The 25,807-nt window shown below is 36.0% G+C and overlaps 1 protein-coding gene across 1 annotated transcript in view; it reads right to left on the bottom strand.

Moving 5' to 3' along the window:
* Positions 1-25,807, bottom strand: part of LOC120524451 (cilia- and flagella-associated protein 47-like) — a 644,864-nt gene that overhangs the window by 610,154 nt on the left and 8,903 nt on the right. The window contains exons 3-7 of the mRNA XM_039746304.1: positions 22,408-22,523; positions 19,478-19,616; positions 15,397-15,622; positions 9,200-9,369; positions 7,229-7,338 (exon numbers count right to left, since the gene is read on the bottom strand). Of these exons, the coding sequence (XP_039602238.1) occupies positions 7,229-7,338; positions 9,200-9,369; positions 15,397-15,622; positions 19,478-19,616; positions 22,408-22,523 (761 nt within the window). The remainder of the gene's footprint in view (positions 1-7,228; positions 7,339-9,199; positions 9,370-15,396; positions 15,623-19,477; positions 19,617-22,407; positions 22,524-25,807) is intronic.

Raw genomic sequence — 25,807 nt, 5'->3', positions numbered from 1 at the left:
GTCTTATGTATTGAATGACTGGGACAGGTTCAAGGTGTGGACTGATTACGGTACAGGAGATAATTATACTACACAGGAGCACTATAAGAGTGAAATGCTTAAGCCCTTCACCTATGGTTCTGCATGTGAGTTGATGGCTGCCGCTGAATTGTTCGGTTGTCGCTTTCAAGTATACCGAAATGGCCAAATAGTTTACACCTTTCGACAACCGCCAATGCCTCTTAAACATCTTAGATTCACAGGTGACGATTTCAGTAGTGGACACTTTGATGTTTATGAATGTTTAAACTCTCAAAAGCTGGATGTGATTTTATCAATGAAACCGGTTGTGTGCTTACAACGCTTGACAGATGCCAAATGTCACTTCAACACAACAAATCCTGCAAATACTGTCGTAATTGAAACAAACCATGAAACTCAAACCGATTATGACAGCAGCAATCCAAGCTGTGACATTTGAGACAAGATTACTGTTCACATGGCCAACTGTAAGTTACATGCTCAAGAGTAAGCTCAGCGCACAGCTTGGTCATGTTACAACCGGAGGGCCGAACTGACAACAAGGTATACAAAGAGATACTTAACAGATAATTATTGGCATATTTTCCCTCAGTTTAAAAAGGTTTAATTTTCTTCTTAATAAAAATTTTAATGTAGTATTGCTAGAGCTGGTATTTTGCTAGTATATATATATATATATATCAAAATACCCGCCTACGCAGCGGAGAAGTAGTGTGTTAAAGAAGTAATGAAAAGAAAAGGAAACATTTTAATAATAACGTAACATGATTGACATTGTCATGAGTGTTGCTGTCATATATATGCCTGCCTAAATAAGTCACCCTCGCTTTGCTCTTACTTTATTTACCGTTCATTAAAATCATGGCTAATGGCGGAAAAATTATAAAATGGAAGGAGGATGGCTTTACCAAAACAATTATTGATGGCGAATCGATTATTCATAAAGCTTGAATTGGTGATCTGTTTTTCTGTGTTAACCTCATATTTTTTCATACTTCTTCTCAAACTAAGGTGGTGCGAGGGTAAAATGAATAGGGATGCGCTGATCAATGTAATCGGTGTACCAGGAAATCATGCATTGACAAAAGCTCCCTTTGCTTGTAATGCAAAGTGTGATTAAATGCATTATTTTTAACGTTATGGAGCACATGCATCGAAGCTTCTCAGCTGTGCTTGTGCTAAGAAAAGGAAAGATTTTAAAAATAACGTAACACGATTGGCAATGTAACCTTTTGTAAGTAGTGTCTGGAGGATTCAGTGTGGAGAAACTCTATAGAGACAGCGTGTGTATTAACTTGTGGATTTTTCTGTGAGTATTTGGTGGCAGTCTGACGAAGTTGCTTCGGAAGACGGCGTTAGCCGCGGAGCTCAGCTCAGAGCGAAATGAGGTAAATGGGAGGGGATATGATGACGTGACTCCCCCACCCGCCTTAACCGTCAATCCCCCACAAACACAGTCTCTCGGAATTTGCATAAGCACACCCCTTCACCTACAATTTTAACTTAGTTACAAAGTGATCAAAACTCGTTTATATCCCTGCGTCCTCTCATTAAACTTGTATCCCGCATTACCTGTGGGCATGTGAAACGCCAGCGGTAGCCTGTGAACTTAATTTAAAGTTTAGGTTTACACCTTGCTTTCTTTCCGAGGTAGCAGCACTCATGAATATGGTAGTATATGTCACTCGCTCGCTTCTTATTGGTTTTCGCTGTCTTCTCAATTATATAATGCATGTTTTCTTAAGCGCTTTTGGAGGTCTTCCTGGTTTTGTATGCACTGCGTTGACAGTCAGTTCACGTGATTACGTGGGAGGCGTGATGATGTCACACGAAACTCCGTTCCCCTACGTCATTCCAGCTCAACTCCATTATAGATAATGGAGACAAATACCTTCCAGTTATGACCATTAGGCGTAGAATTTCAAAATGAAACCTGCCCAGCTTTTGTAAGTAAGGTGTAAGGAATGAGCCTGCCAAATTTCAGCCTTCTACCTACACGGGAAGTTGGAGAATTAGTGATGAGTCAGTGAGTGAGTGAGTGAGTGAGTGAGTGAGTGAGTGAGTGAGTGAGTGAGTGAGTGAGTGAGTGAATGAATGAGTGAGTGAGTGAGTGAGTGAGTGAGGGCTTTGCCTTTTATTAGTATAGATATCTATATATCTCTCTCTCTCTCTCTCTCTCTCTCTCTCTCTCTCTATATATATATATATATCCTTTAGGGTGCGAGCAGCTGTTGCTGGGGGTGCCAAAATCCATCGAGAAAGAAAAATCAAAAACATTTGTTGTACAAAATCTTAATTTATCTATCCATTCCTAAAAAATTAAATGGGCAGGCTATTTCGTATCAGTGCAATATGCTGCTTGTTAAAACGGATGACTCCTGCTCTTACGTGCACTTACTGTAGTGCTGCGTGGGTATTATGAAGTATCGTATCTGTTCAAGTTCTATCTAAATTTTAAAATAAGTAATTTTTATTTAGTCGACAGAAATATGTTTGGTAGGAATGAAAAGTAAATTTAGTCAGCATTGCATAAATTTTTCTTCAACAAAGAAATTTAAAGAGTAAATTCAACTTACATTCCTACCAAAGACATTTCTGTCGACTAAATAGAACCTACTTATATCCAAATTCGAGCTATTGAGCTGTCACCTGCCTGCCTGGATATGTCAGCCTCGCTTCGCTCTTACTTTTTTACCGTTCATGTAATCATGGCTAGTCGCGAAAAAATTAGAACATGGAAGAAGGATCACACTGAGTATGGCTTTACCAAAATAATTATTGATGGCGAATAAAGTATCCATTATTCATAAAGCTTCAATTGGTGATCTTTTTTTCTGCGTTAACCTCATATTTTTTCATACTTCTTCTCAAACCAAGGGGATGCGAGGGTAAAATGAATCGGGAAGCGCTGATTTATATATATTGAATATACTGATATAGTTTCACTGTCAAATAATGCAAACAATACGTGACATGTGTTTCACCCTAATTCTGGGCTCATCAGGCGCACACACTCACTGCACCCGCCTCGGAATCGAACCTCGGATCGCCAGCGCTAGAGGCGAAGCCTCTCGTGTTGCACCACGGCGTGTATGTAGATCGGGGTGTATGGCTGCTCGAGTTTTGCAGGGCAGGAGACACCACTTTTTGCAGACACGTTCACGTGATCAAAAGTCTCCGCGCTCTTTGGAGGTCATTTATATATATATATATATATATATAACTGATCACCCATTGAACTCGCTCACTGAGTGCAAGGGAAAAAAATAAAATGCAATCTATAAGCTATTAAACAGTAAAACATTAACTTTTTAAGAAGTAAAGATACACTGAGCACCAGTGGAGTGGTTTCGGGTAAGCTACATTTTAAAGCCGGTATAACATAACAGGTAAGTAGTACTAACAGCAGCTAAAATGTATATGGATCATCTCTTGGTAGTTGATCCCTTTTGAAAGGCGCTACACGACGGCTGTGGTATAGAAATTACATTTTCTATGTGAACGTCCAAATTTCTGCCTGTGGAAATGTGCCTTACCAGCATAATCAGCAATTAAAAGAAAATCATTTTTGTGTGCTCTGCAGTGTTAACGAGAGAAAGGCTTTGGTTGGGGATAAAAGGAAAAAAGATGTAAAGAAAGGAAACTTGCCTTTTTCTTTAATATAGTGTAGAGAGAGGTCTTCGCTGACGATATGAGCATCGCGGTGGGTCTCATGTAGACTGGAGAGATGGCCCTGCCATTAACTGTCTCGGATGGCACTGTTGGTCCTCCACTCCTGTGCGTGTCTTCATAGTCCGACCTGACGACCTCATAATCGTATACGTGTAAAAGAAAAAGCGCCTTAATATTAGTTTGCCGCGGTCTAGAAATGGAATCCCGTGTTTACAGTTGTCTGGGCTATAGCTCATGGGAAGGGGGAAAAAAATGAAAAGTGTTTACTTTCACTTAAGGCAGAAGCGCAGTCAGCGTCTCAAAGGCCGGCACAGCTACGCAGGTGTGCGCACACGCCGGCGGCCCAACTTTCGTAGTATTTTTGCAGTGCAGGAAAGGCCACTTTTCGCAGACACGTTCATGTGAGCAAAGCTCTTTAGAGGTCTTGCTTTCTCTGCACACTGCGCTCATAGTCAGTTCACGTGAGCCGCTCTGAGTACATGCATCGAAGCTTCTGAGCTGTGCCTGTGCTATCTCATGCGATCTTGCAATGTCCACGGCGTTATTTAATGTTAGCTAAGACCCGGCACTTAAAAGTTTCTCGCTACAGCAAGTTTAACTCCGTTACAAAGTGATCCAAAGTCTCGTTTATACCTCATGTCTTCTCATTAAACTTGTATCTCGCGAATAAAGTATTTGCATTTTTATTCAGCGCTCTTTGGGAGCTCTTCCTTCTTTTCTAGGTACTGCGGTTATAGTCAGTTCATGTGATTACGTGGGAGGCATGATGATGTCACACGCAGCTCCACCCCCATGGCCATCGGGCTAATGTCCATTACAGTATATGGAGAAAAATAGGTTCCAGTTATGACCATTACGCGTAGAATTTCGAAATGAAACCATACCAATAATTGTCCTAGAAACATTGTCAAAATAGTCTGTGACTAAGCAGTATAAAGGAATACGGAACAACAATTTTCATTTTTTTTGCACATCATTATTTCATAATACATACATTTCTGGATGTAACACACTAAACTGTACTGTGAGCTAATATAATTCAATGACTGTTAAATACAAAAATCTTTATATATGTTACTATAACTAGGGTGTCTCATTTTGAAAAAAAAAGTAATTAGTAAAATGTACCAATAAATAGTGAATAATATACATCAAAGGTTTCCTTGTCTAAAGAGGGTAAACTCAGAGATATGCAGGTGGTTGAGCCTTTAGCGTTCTGTATAATGGACTATCTGTTGGGCAGACTGCAGTTTGTGGGACTCAAGGACTGTGTTTCTGATTTGGATATGAGCAACACAAGAGTACCACAAGGAACAGTCTTGTCTCCATTTTCTCTTCAATCTGTACACCACAGACTATAAATATAACACAAGGTCATGTCATTTGCAGAAATTCTCACGTATGTGGTGTATTGGTAAAGGGGAGGAGACAGGTGAAGAACTTTGTTTCTTGGTACAAAGAGAATTTTCTGTATGTTAACATTAGCAAAACTAAGGAATTGCAATTGAGTTTCACCACACCAAACAGCCTCTATGTCCATTTAATATTCAGGGAGTGGATGTAAAGGAGATTCACTCCTACAAGCACTTGGGGGGTCCACATTAATGACAGGTTGGACTGAGGAACTAAATAAGAAAGGGCAGAGAAGACTGTTTTTACTTAGTAAACTGCATTCCTTTAATGTGGGATGTGACTTCTATAGCTCTGTGATGGCCAGTGCAGTTTTCTAAGCTGTGGTGTGCTTGGGCTGGTAACAGGCCAAGCCCAGTTATGGGACGCACTCTGGACCTGCTGGAGGTAGAAGTAAAGGAGAGAATTAAAACAAATCTGAGTGTCATTATGAACAATGCTGCACTTCCTCTCTCTGACACATTAACATTGAGGACTTTCAGCCAATGAAGCTACTGAGGCTCCTTTATACCAACAGTAATATGCCTACATAATGCCTCACTTTGACTGTGACAGCCAAGTCAGAAGTTTTCTTTCTTACTAATTTTATTGCTACTCAGTCATTCTGCACCATGTTCAGACCATAGGGTGGGTGTATATGTATTTTTTTTATTTATATGTATATATATTTAAAGATCTTCATAAAAAGTCAAATTTCCTCTAATACATTTCTATCTATCTATCTATCTATCTATCTATCTATCTATCTATCTAACTAAAGCTTAGTGTTTTACCTTTCTTTTGTCTGCTGCTATTAAATCATTGAACATTTTACATACAGAGAGATTGCATTTCTTGATTGATTGACATAATTGAGTTTAGTGCTATTTATCATTAAATAATTGAAAGAATACAATACAAAATGGTTGTAACAAAATACATTACCAACATTTTAATATACTGAAATAAATAAAATGTTATTAAGAGTTTAAAATTCATCAGTGTTTACTTTGTTAATGTTCACATTTATTAATCAGATATTATACAACTAGTACCCCTTCCAGACTTGTTTTCTCCTCCAGTCTTACCAGGGTAAGGTGTGAAATGTTTTAAAAATGGACGCATGAATAGATAACTTTACCCATTTTTAGCAAAACAAATTAGAAAAAGCAAAGATCAATAATTTATAACTTAACATTGATAGAATGTTAATGTTAAACCAGTGTGATGCGATTTTCAAGGCTTTACATAACAATTTACTGATAATCAGTATACTGTAGTTTTTTACCTTCATTTTTATTCCTTACTGGTGCTGGCTTGGAAAGATTGTGTTTAACATTACAGAAAAAAGAGAGGCATTGAGCAACATTTTTAGATCAACTGCTTGCTGTTACAATTGAGTTCTACTATATCTTAGACAAAGCTAATATTCTTTGAAAGCACCATGACAGTTATTATCTGAGCTATTAGGCAAACTATTCAAAGTAAAATATTAGGCAATTTGAAAATCCAATAGAATATTGAATAAGCAGCAGGGAACATATCTTACTAATTTTACTACATTCTGACTCATAACTGTCATTTCAGAAGAACTGTACTTAAAAATCGTATTAAAAAAGAATCTTCATTTCTTCTTTATTCCAAAATCACCACCTTTTTAAGCAGCAGGATTACCATCAGGAGATCGTGCAATGGCTGATTTATGTTAATCTCATTTTAAAATAGCACACAAAATTAATACACTTTAGTAAGGTTTTACCATTTTAATACTTTACTGTAAATGTTTAAACTTGCAAAACACCTCCTGCATTTCTATTATTCAATGCCAAACTGGATTTTAATGATGTCTTTCAGTGCTATTCATTGTTACACAACATTTATTTGCACTTATCTAAAGTAACACTATTTATTTATTCATGTCTAAAATTTATATGCATGAATTTATGCCTGGTATATAACACACAGGCACAGGTATTGATTTTAACATCACATCAATACCCACATTTAGTAAAATATATCCAAGTAAGAAAAAAATAATATACAAAATATTGGCAATTACTGCCACCTTCTGGTCTCTCAAAAAAAAAATAAAAGCACAGAATTGTCATTCATATACGTTTTATAAAAATATATATAAAATAACTACCTTTTTTCATCAAATATTTCCTGCTTGTTTCTTGAATGAAGCTCTCTTTGCTGCCCACAATTTCAAATTTCATGAACAAAGCATAATCTTGCTTTTTAGGTTCATTTACACTGTCAGGGGAAAATATCTAGGTATTAAAACAAAGTTCTTAAATGCAGAGACACCAAAGCAAAAATTACAGTACGGTAGTACAATATATAAAATAAAATATTCAAACTTATCATAGTAAATGATCAGTTTCTGTGTAGCCTACAACCTTACGGAAAATTATGTTATATTTTATTTTCTTTACAGAACAAAACACCCTGGGTGTTGAATTTTGCTTAGTGGTTTCTGTTGTGTTTTTTTTTCTTTAAATTTCTATTGTTTTCTTTGCATTTATTTCAAAGTAAATGGTTGTTAGCATGATGTTATTATTATGTGCTTGATTGAGTAGCATGCCACTATAATGTTCTGGTTTTTGAAAATGCAATAGAAAAAAAGAACAACAAAATACTCTAATCCATTGAATTTAGTGGTCAACACAGGAGTTTTATGACAAGAGGGTGCTGTCTAAATTAGTTTTTCATGAAGAATCAAACAGCAAATAAAATAAATGTTTGAGCAGAGGACAAGTGTGCTTACTTTGCTAACAGATTAATAAATTCTTGTCAAATTCTGAAAATATTTGTGTAAAGACATTTTTTTTAATTTGAGATAATTCAAAACATCAGTTCTTCCACATGAGTCAGAGAGACTGGCTTGGGATTCTTCTATTTGAGCAGAATAGGTTTTTGTTTAAGTAGAGCAGTGTAGGCTATCACAATAGATTTTTGCATATTACAATAATGTCCCATCTGCTATTAGTCCAAATATTACTGTTAAGGCATTAGGTATGACTTTAAATCCAAAGCTATGCAAGAGAAAGTAGAATATGAAAAGCTTTGCACAAAAATGCAGAGCATTCCTAAAACGTGATCTAGGAACGTGGGTGCTTAATGGCATTGTTTAAAGGTTGGATCTCTCTCCTAACATTTTAGACACTTTTTAGAAAAGTTATATGTAATGAATACGTTTACCTGAAATTTACTTGAATTATTCCAGCTCGGCTTGTACTTGAAGCAACCTTTCTATACATTATCAGAACCTATCTGTCCACATGCTACGCCACAGTGCCGGTTGTGATTCACTGCCCAAAAGCAACAGCAATATGTATTAATTTTTCAAGCTGATGCTTAAAAATACAGGGAAGTCCTAGTAGTAGTAGTAGTATTAATTTAAGTGGAGGCAGCACTTGAACAATATGCACAGAAAAGGACAAGGCCAAGATCTGAGCATAGGTCTCCTGGATCCATGAGACAGCATCACCAATCACTGCACCCTCATGTGTTGCCTCAGCAACAAGAACCTGAATCTTAATTCACATGATCACAAAAGAATTGGTTATACTGTTATTTCATAACTGGTTGAAATAAATACAGTTCCCATTTTAATTACAAAAATATCATTTTACTTTAATTCCACAGTTTTTATAGAAAATACAGCAAACATTATTAATTTATCTAATATTAATTACAGTATTAGAGTAGCAAAGGAAAGTGGACTATGTCCAGAAAGATTCAGAAAGGAAGGCAAAAATGTAAATGGTACACACTTTTCACTAAAAATGCTCTCTGACTATCATTTGAAAATATATACTGTATATACTATAGGTTTAGCCAATTAGTTTTATTTTTTCATGTTGATAGCAGCTGCTGTACTAATATCTGGACATTGTCAGTTTATTGCAGGTAACATTTTAATGATAAACAATTAGAAAGGAAATAACTCTGTAATATTGTTTAACTCATTTGCTATAAATCTTGGATACAGAGTGACTAAAGGTATTTATAATAACCTTCAGTTTCATTAGCACGCTATCTGGATTTCAACAGCAGTTAGCCAAGAATGTGCAACAATAAGGAATAAACAAAGTAAGAGAAAGATTATTACCTGTTATAAATAGGGCTGAAATGCAGGATAACTGTGGTTTTTTCATACGGTCCGAGTGAGCCTTGATTTGGAAAGCATGATATAAGCATTGCTATATCAATGCCATCCAGTTTTTGTCTAATTCGCATTTCAAGTAAAGTTGCATCTGTACTGCTGTCCCAGTCATTTCCCTGTTCAAATAAACAATATTGAAACACATTTCTTATTTTTGGATTCAGTCCGAAATAATTATGAATTCTATTTTTATATATCAGCTCAATTACAAGATGTTCATTCCCTTTGTTTAGGGTCACCAGGAATTACAACAATAACAGCACTGGGCACAAGACATGAACCAAAGATGGATGGGTCACCAGTCTACCACAAAGTACAACAATGCACACATCTGTCCACTTTCTCCTATGGAACCAACTTGACTTCATCAATTAGTCTGTCCTGCAAGTCTTTGTGATATGAAGGGGAAGGCAGAGTACGTTGAGAAAACCCAAGGAGATTCAGGGAAAATGTGAAAACTCCAAACACAAAGCTGTGAGGCAGCAGTATTAACTAGTGCACCATCGTACCACTCATATTTTTATACAGTGTTAGTAAAACATATATTACTAACAGTATTTTTGATGCACATGGATTATTATTATACACAGCACATGTTAACTTTTTATAAAGTATTAAGAAGTCTGAAATAATCAAGTGATTTAGAAAAATGCAGCTTGACTATAAAAACTTCATAAAAAATGAAATCAGTATTCTTACTCATAATTCATCTCTATCAATAAATGTATAACTCAGTCTGTTTGTTTGTTTGTTTGTTCTTTATGCAAAGTTCTGCTTTTCAAGACACACACTTGAATTTTGGAATACAGGTACTTCTCACCATAAGTTACTTCTCGCCATAAGTCAGATTTCTGACATGTAATTTTGTCAGGAGCAGCCCAATTGCGGAGTCAGTGACTAGAAATATTACAATGTGTTCTGTCAAAAGAGAAAGCGTACCATGCTGGGTGTGATGGTTAGCAAGTTTACCTCTGAACCAAGAAATCTGGGTTTGATTCCCACCCATTAATCCTAACTTTTGCTTTACTCAAGCATTTCTCTTACTATTTTTTGTCAAGGTCCCAAGTTGCCTCAGGTGCGGTGATACTGTCTCCAGAGTTATTTATTGCAATCTGAGGTGTCAAGTGTGATCACTCACCACTACATCATAACCTGTCCAGCAACGTATCTCTATCATATCTGAAGCTATGCTTTGCTAGTCAGTTAACTAGAGCTACACCAAATCTCACAATAAATAGGGGTCATCATATTCAGTCTGAGCATAATTTTTCCCACTTTAAATTTACAGTGGAATTTCAAAATAATAACTACACAACACTGGAAAATATGGTTGTGTCTTCATAAATAAAGCTCACTTGGTATCTCTTTATAAGTGCATATGTTGGTTTGTTTGTTCGAAATTTACTCAAAAACAGATTTATATACTTTCAAGAAATCTGGAGAGAGAATAGCACAGAGGTTTGTCTAATTTAGAATACTGCTCATGTGGCATCTCAGATATTGACTGTCTAGTGAGGAGAGATCTGTGAATCTGACATTGTCAGATTTCTGCTGTTGAGCATTAAGCCCCTCCTTTACAATGTCAATAGCTAACTTTAAAGCTGATTGGTTACAGGTCAATGACAGTCCAACCAGGGCAGCTCATAGACAAAACAAGCGGCTAGGAACTTAGTGGGATGTGACAAAGGAGAATACGTATTTATACTGCTTATTCTTCTCATTCTTTCAAATTATCAATTTTCCTTTTAAACTACTCTAGTTCTTTCTAAGCCTATGTTTTGCAGCCATACATTTCATGTTAAACTGCTTCTCTCATAGCCAACTGTTCCTTATTTAGACAACGGTAAAGTAAAATTTTCAGCAACGTTTTAAAATAATTTAAAATACTGAGAAACACAGCTAGCCTATTTAGAAAGCATTTCTAACACTGCTGTATAAAGTAAGACTAATTATTTCTTACTTGATTAATACTGTACACATATACCCAGAAGATACCAAAACCCATTCTTTCTGAAATGGCAGCTATTGTTGATGCAATGGATAAAATCAAGACAAATTGTGCCACAGCTTTTCAATGCTCTGACTACATAACAAGGTATATATAGTATAATTAATAATTAGGTTTGTTGTGGGGAAAAGTTCACACTACCAAAATATAGCAAAATCAGGAATCCCACCCAAAACAGATGAACTGATGAATGAACACTGAGAAGGCTCCCAAGAGGCTAACGGCAATCTTAAATATAGCTGTTTCTTACAAAAAAGAAAATCCAAGGCCAATTAAAATTTGCAGGAATCTCCTAAAATCCTTTTGTGAGAAAATGTTTTGTGATCTGAAGACACAAATGTAAAATGTCTTAGCAAGAGAAGAGCTGTGCTGGTTCTGCATTAAAACAGTTAATCTCCAAAAGGATAGAACACCTTCTCTCATGCATGGAGGTGGGAATAACTTGTTTTAGAGCTCTTTGGCATTGACAGGAGCTATGATCATGATAGAGCTAGAAAATACACTGCACCTAATATAGAAACAACAAAACATGCTACTTTCTGCAAAAAGGCTGAAGATAAAGAAGAACTTCAACTTTGCTCATCACAATGATCAAAAGTACACAATAAAATTGACAACAATTTGCAAAAAAAGGGATGAACAATGTCTTAGAATGGTCTACTCAAAGCCTAGAGTCTAACCCTATAGAAAATGTGTTTACTCTGTAGAAAGAGCTTTTTGTAGGAGATTCCTTCACAGGTTTCTTTTCTTTAAAACTGAGACGTGGTTAAGTGATAGTGAACTAAATCTCTGCAGGCAGTTGTAACGTATTTGGCTCTGCTTGAACTGTGGGTCATGGTGGAGGTTGAACTTTTATATTTACAAATAGCTTTATATGTCAGCTGATTACAACAAAGTTTTCAGTTTTGAGGTAGAATTATGCAAAGTGGAATTAACAAATCCATCACACTTGTCTATAAATCTCCAAAATTCAATAAGAATTTTATTAAAGACTTTCAGAGTTTCTACCTGCTATTGTACCTCATTTTGTAATATTCTGATTCCTGGTGAATTTAATATTCATATTTACTGTCCTTCTACGTCAATAGTTGAAGAAAATCTACACTTAATAGAATATTTCAGCTTGACTCTGATAGTCAAGGGCCCTACACATGTAAAAGGTCATACACTTGACCTTATTCTGCCCCTATGCCTTCCTGTTAGCAATGTAAAAATACTTGAAGCCTGCTTGTCGGATCACAGTCATATTGTGCTTGAGACTACTCTTCCTTGTGTAGAGTCTATCCCTCAATGGTCCACCTACAACTCCTGCTTTTTAATCCCTTTACTAGCAGGCATTTTTCAGAGATATTGCTTCATCTCATATTGCTGATGGTCCATCTTCATATACGGGAGTGAATAGAAAATTTGGTTACTGTATTTAATTTCTCCTGGACAGACATACTTAACTCTGTTGATCCACTTAAAGTCAAGAGGCCTAAGCACAGAGCTCAGCTCCGAGGCTCATGCACTTAGGCAGAAGTGCAGAAAGACAGAGCAAAAGTGGAACAAACATAAGCTCCAGATTTGTTACAAAAATTTTTAAATCTGTTGGCTAATTTATCAGAAACCTATTAAAACTGTTAGGGCACAATATTTTTCTGACATCATCTTCAAAGATTTTCAAACTCCTAAATGTGTTATTTAGTTCAATAAATTCACTGTTAAACTTTGCCCCTTTCTTCCTCTCCTGATGCAACTCTTGAACAAAACTGCAAAAAAAATATATTGAAATTTGTATTGATAAAAGTGAATATAAGGACATGTTGTCTTCCATTCATGTCCCCTCTGAGCCAAAAGTATATCCCAATGTCTTGAACCACTTTCAACCTGTGTCTCTTCCCAATATCTAACTGATGAAGTGTTACATATAAAGCTGACCTAATGGATGTACTGTAATACCAAGATTACCACCTATTATCCTCTCCATAAACAATAGGTAATCAATAAATTGTACTGTTCCTTATTTTAAGCATGCATGCATGTGGTTGGGAGTTGCTGCACCTACCACACCACACGATTTGGAACCCAAGTGCAGCTGTGCAATTGGTGACACTTTAGCACCACACTGAACAGTGTGAAGTTTTTTACAGTGGCTGGAGTGCCAAAACTGCTATCAATCCCTGGGATTTCCCTGCAAATTGGAGGACCTGCTTTCAGGGCTGGATGCAGATTAACGTCATACCCAGGATGGAGCAATACCAGGTTCAGGGCCTTGCTGAAGGGCCCAAAAGAGTAGAGTCACTTCATGCATTTATGAGATTTTAACCGGCAACCTTTGCCGACCCAGATCACTAGCCTCAGAGCCACCACTCCACCCATGCTGTACTGGAGGTTTTATAAATAAAGCCTAATCTCACTAAATTATTGTAAAACTTTATTTTTCCTCGTTCTTTATCCAATAAGGCATTTTTGAGGCTTATTGGCTAGGTTTCAGGGCACACCACAGTACAGAATCAGCCTTCCTTAAGGTGTCCAATGACTTATTATTGGCTTTTGATTTTGGATGCTGCACTGTTTTGACTTTGTTAGACCTAAATGTTGTCTTTGATACCACTGATCACTCAACCCTCCTAGATCGTCTTATGAATGTGGTTGGTATACAAGCTACTGCCTTAAGAGTTGTTTAGTTCCTACTTAAGAAACATGACTTTTTCAGTAAAGACTGGAGGCATTCCTTCTTTGGCACCTATCACTTATGGGGTTCTCAGGGTTTTATTGTGGACCCTAATTTTGTACTCTTTGTATATTCTTCCTTTTCATTCAGTTTTTCACAAATATAATATTTCTTTCCACTGTCATGCAGATGACATTCTACAACTAAATTTTGATGAATCATTAAACACCATAATTACTTGTTTAGAGAATGTTAAACATTGGATATTAAAAGGACCTGATCTTTGATCCAGCTTTTAAATTTGACAGCCAAATTAACAGTGTGGTAAAAGGCAGTTGCTTTCAGCTTTGAATGATAAGTAAACTTTTTAAGACTTGGAGATAATTATTCTTGCATTTAATTCTGACTATTATAATTCTGTGTATTTGGCCATTAGATAATCCTCCCTATCCTATTTCCAGGTGGTACAAAATGTATCCACTCAGCTCCTGACTAGTAAAAAACAAGTAGAACATATTTCACTAGTGCTGGCCTCTCTTCATTGCCTGCCAGTAAAATAATGAATTTAAAAGTTTTACTATCTGTCTTTGAAGCACTTCATGATTTGATACCACATTACATTTCAGATTTCATTCTCCCCATACTCTACCCTAGACCTTTAAGATCATCTGATCAAAAACTTCTTTCTATCTTGTGCTTAAGCTGAAATTTAAGGTTGGTCAGGCTTTTTCTGTCGCTTTCCCCCATTCTATGGAATAGTCTACACTTCTACATTAGGTCTTCCAAAACTAGTGATATTTTTTATTGTCAATTAAAATCTTTTCTTTTCTCATTGGCATACAGAGATATTTAAAGGTAGTAGTGTCATATTTTTATTGAATTCTTGGTTTAGGACAATTTATGTTTAGGTATTTCATTGAATTACTGCAAAACATATTTGTATATATTTAATCTATTTATTAATTTTATTGTGAAGTTGTTTTCTGAGTTTGTGTTCAGCACTTTGGTCAACATTTGCTGTGTTTAAATGTGCTTTATAAATACATTTTTAATTGATTGATTTTGTTGAACTTGGAACTCTTTTCTAAAGTACAGTTGGATAAAATAACAAAATTAAGGTTAAGTTGACAGAGATCATTTCAAGCATACTTTGTTAGAATCGGCTTACTTTTCTAAAATGATACCTTCATTTTCCACTTAAATATTGCTTGTTCCACGATCATATTAAAGCTATAAAATGTCAGATATCATTTGTCTTGATTTTAACCTTTATCTCAACAAAAGTGAATATTTCACTGTAAACTGTATCATATACTTTGTGTGTTATTTAATGACTGAATGTGGATTAAATTTATAGCCACAACAAATGCAGAGTACATAAATACATACATACAGTGTATACATTCATACTGTACATTCTCAAACCTGCAAAATATAATTCAGGGTCATTAGTTATTTGATACATCAGTTTGTTCTTACCACATCTGCTCCTTCAGCATCATCTTGCAATATAGCCACCCAGTTTATGGCTTGAGGACTGTTGTTGTAAAGTACAGCCTGCTGCAGCTTGGATGTTCCAAAGTAGGCAGCACCAAAACGAACACATTCTATTCTCTGATTGGCTGTGTTTAGAAGTTCTAGAACTTGCTCCACAATATCAGCTTTAATTTTAATTACAACATCTTCACTGTCCTGCAGTTTTACTCTGAAAAAAACAGAAATAAAAAAATAATGAATACACAAGGATTCACTATTCTTTTGGGACCTCCCCCCTACCAACGAGATGATACACCGAAGCGTGATTGCCGCATCTGTGGAGGGCTACTCGTCTGTTGCTAAGGCAACTGCAGGTTCAAAGCGTAGCAGCATAGCGCTGCAGAAACAACAACGAGCCAATTGTGATCGCGCTATAAGCACCTGTCGTTGATGGGTGAAGCAAGGAACATTAATGTAGGGAACAGTATAACTTGGCCACTGACCTGGTCCCAACCCTGTGTCTATGTATTGGAGAGTGGTAGATCCTGCTTCAATAAATAACTGTGCTGTTCCTGTTCCAAGTAGAATAAAGCTGGTTTTGCTAAAGTACTGAAACAAAGCCTTGTGTTTTGGGGTGCAAGACAGTGTTACTCACTTGTCACAATATATACAGTACACATATATACAGTGGTGTGAAAAACTATTTGCCCCCTTCCTGATTTCTTATACTTTTGCATGTTTGTCACACAAAATGTTTCTGATCATCAAACACATTTAACCATTAGTCAAATATAACACAAGTAAACACAAAATGCAGTTTTTTAAATGATGGTTTTTATTATTTAGGGAGAAAAAAAATCCAAACCTACATGGCCCTGTGTGAAAAAGTAATTGCCCCCTGAACCTGATAACTGGTTGGGCTACCCTTAGCAGCAATAACTGCAATCAAGCGTTTGCGATAACTTGCAATGAGTCTTTTACAGCGCTCCGGAGGAATTTTGGCCCACTCATCTTTGCAGAATTGTTGTAATTCAGCTTTATTTGAGGGTTTTCTAGCATGAACTGCCTTTTTAAGGTCATGCCATAACATCTCAATTGGATTCAGGTCAGGACTTTGATTAGGCCACTCCAAAGTCTTCATTTTGTTTTTCTTCAGCCATTCAGAGGTACATTTGCTGGTGTGTTTTGGGTCATTGTCCTGTTGCAGCACCCAAGATCGCTTCAGCTTGAGTTGACGAACAGATGGCCGGACATTCTCCTTCAGGATTTTTTGGTAGACAGTAGAATTCATGGTTCCATCTATCACAGCAAGCCTTCCAGGTCCTGAAGCAGCAAAACAACCCCAAATCATCACACTACCACCACCATATTTTACTGTTGGTATGATGTTCTTTTTCTGAAATGCTGTGTTCCTTTTACGCCAGATGTAACAGGACATTTGCCTTCCAAAAAGTTCAACTTTTGTCTCATCAGTCCACAAGGTATTATCTCAAAAGTCTTGGCAATCATTGAGGTGTTTCTTAGCAAAATTGAGACGAGCCCTAATGTTCTTTTTGCTTAACAGTGGTTTGCGTCTTGGAAATCTGCCATGCAGGCCGTTTTTGCCCAGTCTCTTTCTTATGGTGGAGTCGTGAACACTGACCTTAATTGAGGCAAGTGAGGCCTGCAGTTCTTTAGACATTGTCCTGGGGTCTTTTGTGACCTCTCGGATGAGTCGTCTCTGCGCTCTTGGGGTAATTTTGGTCGGCCGGCCACTCCTGGGAAGGTTCACCACTGTTCCATGTTTTTGCCATTTGTGGATAATGGCTCTCACTGTGGTTCGCTGGGGTCCCAAAGCTTTAGAAATGGCTTTATAACCTTTACCAGACTGATAGATCTCAATTACTTCTGTTCTCATTTGTTCTTGAATTTCTTTGGATCTTGGCATGATGTCTAGCTTTTGAGGTGCTTTTGGTCTACTTCTCTGTGTCAGGCAGCTCCTATTTAAGTGATTTCTTGATTGAAACAGGCAATTACTTTTTCACACAGGGCCATGTAGGTTTGGATTTTTTTCTCCCTAAATAATAAAAATCATTATTTACAAACTGCATTTTGTGTTTACTTGTGTTATATTTGACTAATGGTTAAATGTGTTTGATGATCAGAAACATTTTGTGTGACAAACATGCAAAAGAATAAGAAATCAGGAAGGGGGCAAATAGTTTTTCACACCACTGTACATTTGGATTTTTGATGGGGTTAAATTAATTTATTACCATAAATTGTAACATCTGAAATGTCTAAAGCATTAACCATGTCAGCTACCTTATATAAAAAGGCAGGCTGTGGTAAATTTAAAGGAGAATTACTCAAAAAATAATAATGTTGTGAGAGTTGCAGACAGTCACCTAATATCTTATTCTTCCAGCCTTTCATTTTTGGCACCATTTTTTCCACAACAGGGTAGTAGGGAACCAGAAGATATTTTACTTGCATGAGGCACAAGACAGATCCAACTTACTTACTCTATTGTCTAATCCACAATTATGTATTATATGGCAGTTTAGATTTGACAGTTGACCTAACACACACTTCTGTACAGTGTAAGACGATATCAGGATAAACACTGAGAGGCTACAAAAACTCCACACAGAAAATGAGTGAATACTGGGTAAGAAATTAAATTCAGATCCTTGTAGCCATGAAGAACCACTGCATCATCCAGCTGCTAGCAATCAGTGCATTTACATGTGCTTTAATAACGTGGTTATTAACAGAAACCTGTTTTCTAAAATGCCATGTAAACCCTTATTCCATTTAGAGAAAAGGATTATTGGTATCTGAGAAACCAGATTAACACACATAGATTTCACTGTTAGTAACCTGGTTATCTGGCCATGTAAACCCTTAACCGAGTTTCAGTTAAGGATTTTGTAGTATGTGCATGTCTGTTGCACTCTGTTAGACTGTGTACCCAGTGAATGAAAAAAAATCAGGATTCCCGGGCGACAGAAACCAATACAGATTTTGCATGTTAACCTATTAAATGAATGGCACAGCCACCACGAAGTCCTGGTCACATCCTAAGTTGCCATTGGGGATGATGTAACTAACACGAAGAAAGAGGAATTGCTTTCACTGTTTAAGAGGAACGCCGATGTACTTTCGCCCAAGCCTGGCTGAACAGATATTGCGGAACACAAAATTGTAACTCTACTCAGTGTTACTGTACAACTGCCACAGCACTAAGCTCAGCAGCATAATCTTGGGAGCAGTGTTTGGGGTAACATGTTAAAAGTAACCTGCGTAACGCAGTCTGATTACTTTTTAATGTAATAAGTAACCTAACACAATAGTAATTTTATTGAGGTAAAAATATCTGTGTGATTATTAGGCCATTAAAAAGATTAAGAACAGACACAATACAATGAATGAAATTATGGCTGTATAATTCTTTTATAAAACTTTGCTTTGGTTTCAGATTAGTTGACCAGAATTCTAAAAGTATTCAAAAAAGTGATGACAAAACTTCAATGGCCATGGAACATGAACACTGAGCAATCCTAAAAACAAAATGAATAAAAGAGTCATGTAATAAAGATGTTTAATTACCTGAAGACTATTAACCATAAATTTTTTCTTCCAGAGAAATCAGAAGATACAGCAAAACTAATGATAATGAAACTAATGTGAAGTAATTAGCATATTAAATCTGCTGAAAAATGTGCAATACAAGAAACTGGACTTTTCAAATTGCTTGAAAATGTACTATGTCCATTAAATATTGTCTGGGCCTCTTTCCCCTGCAAAAACAAAGTGTATTTTTTTCTTCCTCCGTAATTTGAATGACATGTTGAATGCAGATGGAGTTGCAGATTAGGTAGGGCATGAAGTGAAGGAGTACTTCCAGGTTGACTTTTAAAGAATCTTCTCTCCCACTGAACAGAAACAAATCATTGAAACTGAGTGAAGAGTTGTACAGTTAACAAGAGTGAGATGTGGTTCAATAACGATAACACACAAACTGCTCACACTGAAAATGTGGTCAAAGTATGTTAAGCAACTAAAGATAGTAGAAGTTGTAAAAATAAATCCATGTACGTACTTTACGAATTCTTCAAAGTTTGTCGCTTTATCTGTGGTCAACTCAAATTTAATTTTTTGTGTTGTTTTTGGCTGTACTATTCCACTTGGAGGCTGAATCTTCACAGGTAAGTTGCTTACACTGTAAATTTTAAAGACACCTGCAATATTACAGGGAGAAAATATGAATTGAATTTAAACTTTCTTTGACAGACAACACAGTTGCTAAAGATTTCTCTTGGTATTACATCCATACACATAAAAGGTAAACACAATACAGTATACAACAACACAATATACAACACATAACACCATCACATTATATACAGTAATAGTGAAAAATACATTGCACAATCACACATATATAAAACAGTATAGTAATTCAGAATTACACTCCTGCTCATTAATATTGCAACTAAGTCTTTATAAAATAAACATAATTTAGATTGGATGGAGTAGTTTAGAAATCAGGGAAAAACAAAGTTGAATCAGAGACTATGTTTAACAGTGACTGCAGTAGGATAGAAATTGTTTCTATGTCAGTTTTTCACTTTAGTGACTGGTAATGTTTCCTTGATGGTAATAACTGAAAGAGATTGCCTTGGTGAGTGGGGTCTTTGCTTATATTTCTAGCACATGTCCTCACCAGTGATGCACACAGGACGTCAATGGAGTCCAGTTTCAGGCCTACAATTTTTCTTGCTGTCCGAATGGCACACTTAAGCTTATGTTTCAAGTGAGCAGATGCACTGCCATCCTAGACTCTCATGGAGAAAGTGAAGATGATTTCAATGACAGTGTCCTCTTCTATGCGGAGGTGTGCTGGGGAGGCAGCATAAAGAAGAGGGATGCCTCACGCCTGGACAAACTGGTGAGGAAGGCAGGCTCTATTGTAGACACAGACCTGGACAGTTTGATATCCGTAGCAGAGTGACGGGCACTTAGCAGGCTCCTGTCAATCATGGAAAATCCACTGCATCCACTGAACAGGATCATCTCCAGACAGAGGAGCAGCTTCAGTGACAGACTGCTGTCACTATCCTGCTCCACTGACAGACTGAGGAGATTGTTCCTCCCCCACACTATGCGATTCTTCAATTCCACCCCGGGGTAAACTTTAATATTACATAAAATTATTGTCTGTCTGTTATACCTTCATTGTTATCACTCTTTAATTTAATATTGTTCTTTATCAGTATGCTGCTGGTGTATTTGAATTTCCCCTTGGGATTAATAAAATATTTATCTATCTATCTATCTATTTATCTATCTAGCTCGCTAAAACTGTACCAGCACTGATTTGAACAGATTAAACTTTTTAAGTTGACAGAGAAAAAAACATAGACTTTTGAGCTAAGAGCAATTATGTTTTCATCCTAGTGTTGCTTTTGCAATTAAAGAAAAGTAATATAATTGTTTTTGGAACTTAGAAGGTTCAAAATTTTGCAAGCATATTTCTTTGCCTCAATATAACTTTGAATGTGTCTTGTGAGCAGTTATAGAAGCCTCATTTACCCTTTAAATCAACTATTTTTAACTTGAGCAATGCTGCTGGCTGATTTTTTTCTTGTGTGATAGCCTATTTGCACAATGTCAATGATAAAATCATGCATGAGAACTCCAGCAGAGTTGTCTACCACATAATGTAGACTCATACCAGTACATCTGACACTCATGCTATATCCACTTCCACTTAAATCCTTAGTTTTGCTCATTTTCCCTAGAACTACACAAAAACAATCAGAAGCCTCTGACCTATTTTAAACAGTACTGTTGCTACATAATGGTGCAACTCTGTCATCAATGTATTACATTAAAAGGGCAGAAGCCATCATCATGTGTATAACAGCGGTATCAAAGATGAAAATGGGTGAAATTGAAACAAGAGTGAGCATCAAAGCTGTGAAGAAAACTAAGATGAAAAAGGTGAAGGAAAGCCTGTAAGGAGAACTAAACTGATGAAGAAGACAGCAATTCAGGCCTAAAATACAAAGATACATTTAGGTTTTCAATTATAAACTTTATTTAATATAATCTGTCAAAGAATGCACTGCTTGATGAAAATAAGGTTAAAAAGATTTTTTTTTATATTTATAGCTTGTTTTATCTCCAACAAAACTAATCCAGGAAGGGTGACGTGACCTAAAATATCAAATAAATTATACTGCTTTCACTCATACATTATTGTGCCCCAGAAATACTAAAAAAAAATGCAAACCATCTACAAGCACTCTGTTCAATTTATTTTCAAACCAGATTTATTCCAATCCAGGTTTCAAGGAGCTCAACTGTATCCTGGCAGTAATAGATATAATTCAAAAATTACACTCATATATACACACCAACCAACACAGGGTCAGTTGAGAGATGTCAGTTAACCGAGTATATAATTCTTTGGGATGTGGAAAAATAAACCTGAAGCACCTAGTAGAAGAATGCATGTGGATGTATTGACCAGCATGCAGAAGACAATGGCCAAGCCTGTGGAGCTGTGATGGAGTAGTGCTAACCACTCTTACAGCTAAATAAAAATAATTTTTATTCATTGCTTGTTTTGTGGTGGATTAAAACTCACTGAGCTGTCTCACCATTAAATTAATTTCTTTTGACTTATGCTAATTTTTGTATGAATTAAAAGTTAATTTTGAATGAAAGATGTAGCCTACCCAATGTGTATTTCATGTGTAAAGACTTAATATGTGTGTTTTCTTCTCTTGACTCACTTTGTAATCAAATGAATCTATCAAAATAATATAAATAAATAAATTTTCTATGAAAAAAAATATCAATAAATCTTAAGATCTACTTAATAGGACAACTGTAATTGTTGGGATACACAAACTTATATTTAATTTATATATTTTTTAGATATTTTTTATATTACTCTAATATAATGCAATGACAAATATGAAAAACTATAAAGCAGCCAAATAAATGAGCAGATTTGCTTACCTGGGGCAGATCCATGATTAGAAATTTCTATTTCCTTGCTAATCAATCTACTATTTGCTACCACAAAACCAAAGTCAACTTCTGTTTCGATCTCAAGGTAACAAGAAGGACACATGCTACAAAAAGAGAGATTTAGTGATTATGATTGTAAGTCTTTACTGAAGAAGCTCTTAAAATAATACATGTTAAGAAATTATTCAAAACCCTTGCCAGCTGTACAACAGAAATGAATGTCATTAAACTTGAACTTGAATAATTTTGTAAAATTAATGGGGCCTGGTTTTAGCTTTCTGAACTGATATTGCCTACACATTCTCAAACTGTTCATCTGCAGTTTCCTCAGATTTCCATCCATAGTCCAAAATGCAACAACCAAGAAAAGTGAACAGAAAATAAAAATAAAATTCCACTGGTAAATGCACCCAAACCCTTTTAATTCAGTTATAGGGCTGGGGATAACCTGTGCCAATCCCAGCATCATCATAATGTATCATCATCAGCCAGGAACTAGCTCTAGACAGGATAACAGTAAGGTAAGCATAACCACAAATCCATCTGTCCACTCATTTAATCAGTAGTTTAATTCAATTCTATAGTCTGAAGTGGTTAGAACTATGACTATCAGTATTAGGTACAAAGCAGGAACTAGCACTCAACAGGACACCAGTAAGGTAAATAAGGACAAATAAAACTACAAAATTAAAAATACTTTCTGAGTTTGGATTCACAGCAATTAAAAAAAACTGCCATATTCAGAACAGGACATTAAATAAATGTCTGCTTCTCCATTTTTTAACCTTTCTTTTTTCCTTGGTTCAAATCCTGGTCTGGTCACTTTCTCTTGCGAGAAGATGACTTTTTCTTTAGATACTCCAGTTTGCTCCTCATATCATATGGATGTGCATGCTCAGTTACAAATAAACTCCATGTTGGCACAGTACAACTGTGTACCTTTTGATTGTTCGTTAGGGATCACTTCTGCCTTATGCCTATTAACAAAAGCTTGTATTAGCTCCTTTGATGCTTAATTAGATTACACAGCTTTGATAATGGATGTCCATTACACAAATACCAAGAAAATTAGGCAAAAGGCATGAACCAACCTTAAAGGACAAACTAAAACCAATACAAATCCACAGTGGGGCAGCCATTTAGCCTGACAACACACATGTCTTTGGGATAAAGTGATTGTGGATTTCATCTTTATGATCCATGCTGGAAAGGACCAATTTTGCCTCTCCACAACTTTTTTGGATACAGAAAAATATACAAATGAATTAATGAATGTAGGTATTTTTTTATTTCTTTTAGCAACAAAAGATGTATATCCTCACAATGGTTACAAAAACATTGTTTTAACAATATATTAAAATAACACCTGTTGAGGGGAACATAGTGTACTGTAATATCATGTTTTACCGTCTTATAGTAGCCATACAAAAATACAGACAATTGTGGTTTAGGTCTCATGTGGCTCAGCTGTTAGAGAGACTATTATATAACCACTTAGATCACAAGGTTGTTGATCTCTGCAGGCTAAGCTGAAGGGAGCAGTGCAGAAGTACTTTTATTCCCAATGGCTACATAAAAAATAAATGGACTTGTCTGGAAAAGAAACTGCAATGAAAGAAATTTAACAATCAAAAATATAGGCCACCTTTTAATGTTTAAATTTCAAAATAAGTAGCACTCATTTACCTATATATTTAAGCAAATATAAGTATCATATTTAAATAAACAGATATAGAAAAATAAAATATGTATATATTGTATACATTATGGAGTTAGTGGGGGGCAATGTCAGTGTGTATCTGAAAAGGGAGAAAAGGTAATGGTTATTTTCACATTTAAATGGAAAGATTAGATACACATCGTTTCAGCTGTGTAGCCTAGTTTGTCTTACATTTTTTTCTCTTCGGCATGGGAATAGACTTTACCTTTTCTCTTATATTTGTGTGTACTGGTGGCACATTACAAAAAAGTTAGTGCTACCATCACACAGATCCAGCATACAGGATACAAACCCCTATTTTTTGCTTTTATGGACTTTCCATGTTCTCTGTCTGTTAGTTTTTTCCAGGTAGTCTGTTTTTTCTGACACATCCCCAAAGGCAAACTGCTCTGAATTATATTAAGCAGGTTAAACAATGTTATATTATATACATACATTATATATTATACAGTGTCATGCGTGTGAATGAGTGGGTCTCCTTCCGGGCTCATTAGAGATAAGCATTACCACCCAGGGACACCAGGGGGCAGGATTGGTGACTCTTCTTTCACTTTTGTTACCAACAGATAGTGAGAAGATGCCCATAGAGGGCAACTGACCTCATCCCTTCCAGTTCAGGAGCTATAAAGGCAATGTGCTCTCGGGAAGGTGGCATCTCATTCGAGAAATAAGCTATCTGTGCAACGGCGAGCCAGCCCTGAAGCCTGACTACTCTCCAGCACCTTTAAAATACAGCCAATTACTATATTTTGCTTTTGTTTCTTTACTGCTCCTTCGAGTTACTTTAAGTCAGTTTATTATTTTCAGATGATTGGCACCCCAACGTTTCATCTTGACTCTTGTGTTACCTCCAACTGATAACAACAATCAAATATAGAGTATATTTATTTATTTAATATATTTTTAATATTTGTATTTCCTAATATATTTTTAATATTTGTATTTCCTTTAACAAACGTGGAAATAATGTATGCCTGGAGAAACAAAAATTGTGTATACGTAGCTAAATGAATTTTTTAGACCTGCTACAGTGCAGTCACACTTTTGATTATTCACAGAATTACTTTTTCCTTTTGTAAATATGACCAAATTTCTATAGATTATATTTTAATGTATGCTCTTTTGAAAAATTGTTTTAAACAACTTCAGACATGATGTATTTTATTCCCCCTTTTTCATCACTACATATGCAATAGATTTGCTTATAGATGACAATGAGCTCAAATGCATTATCTGCTCATGGACATTGTTTATCCAGTAGAGTATTGTAATGAGTCAGGGCCTACCATGGCAAAAACTAGTGTAGAAGATACACTCACACTTGTCCACATATAATGGACCAATTTAAACTTGTGAACCAATATAACAGGCAGCTCTTTCTTGGTGGGAACAAATAATATGAATAAAACCTATATAGAAAATGATCCTGTAGTAACAGAAAAAGTTGATTAAAATATATTTGAATTAAAAACATTTAATCAAGTCCGAAAATGTTACTGCACGTCTAAAGAAGCTGGCTACCATGTTGTGGCATTTACAATAGCTGTAAGTCAATATGGGCTTATACCAGGGTGATGGTACTGTTATTACTATTATGGATATTGTCACCCTAGGTCTACAATAATGTGCATAATAAAAATGTTTAGCAGGCTAGTAACTCATTATTCC

This window comes from Polypterus senegalus, chromosome 2, assembly GCF_016835505.1.
Source record: "Polypterus senegalus isolate Bchr_013 chromosome 2, ASM1683550v1, whole genome shotgun sequence".
Classification (NCBI taxonomy): Eukaryota; Metazoa; Chordata; class Cladistia; order Polypteriformes; family Polypteridae; genus Polypterus; species Polypterus senegalus.
This window is presented reverse-complemented; position numbering and strand designations above follow the sequence as displayed.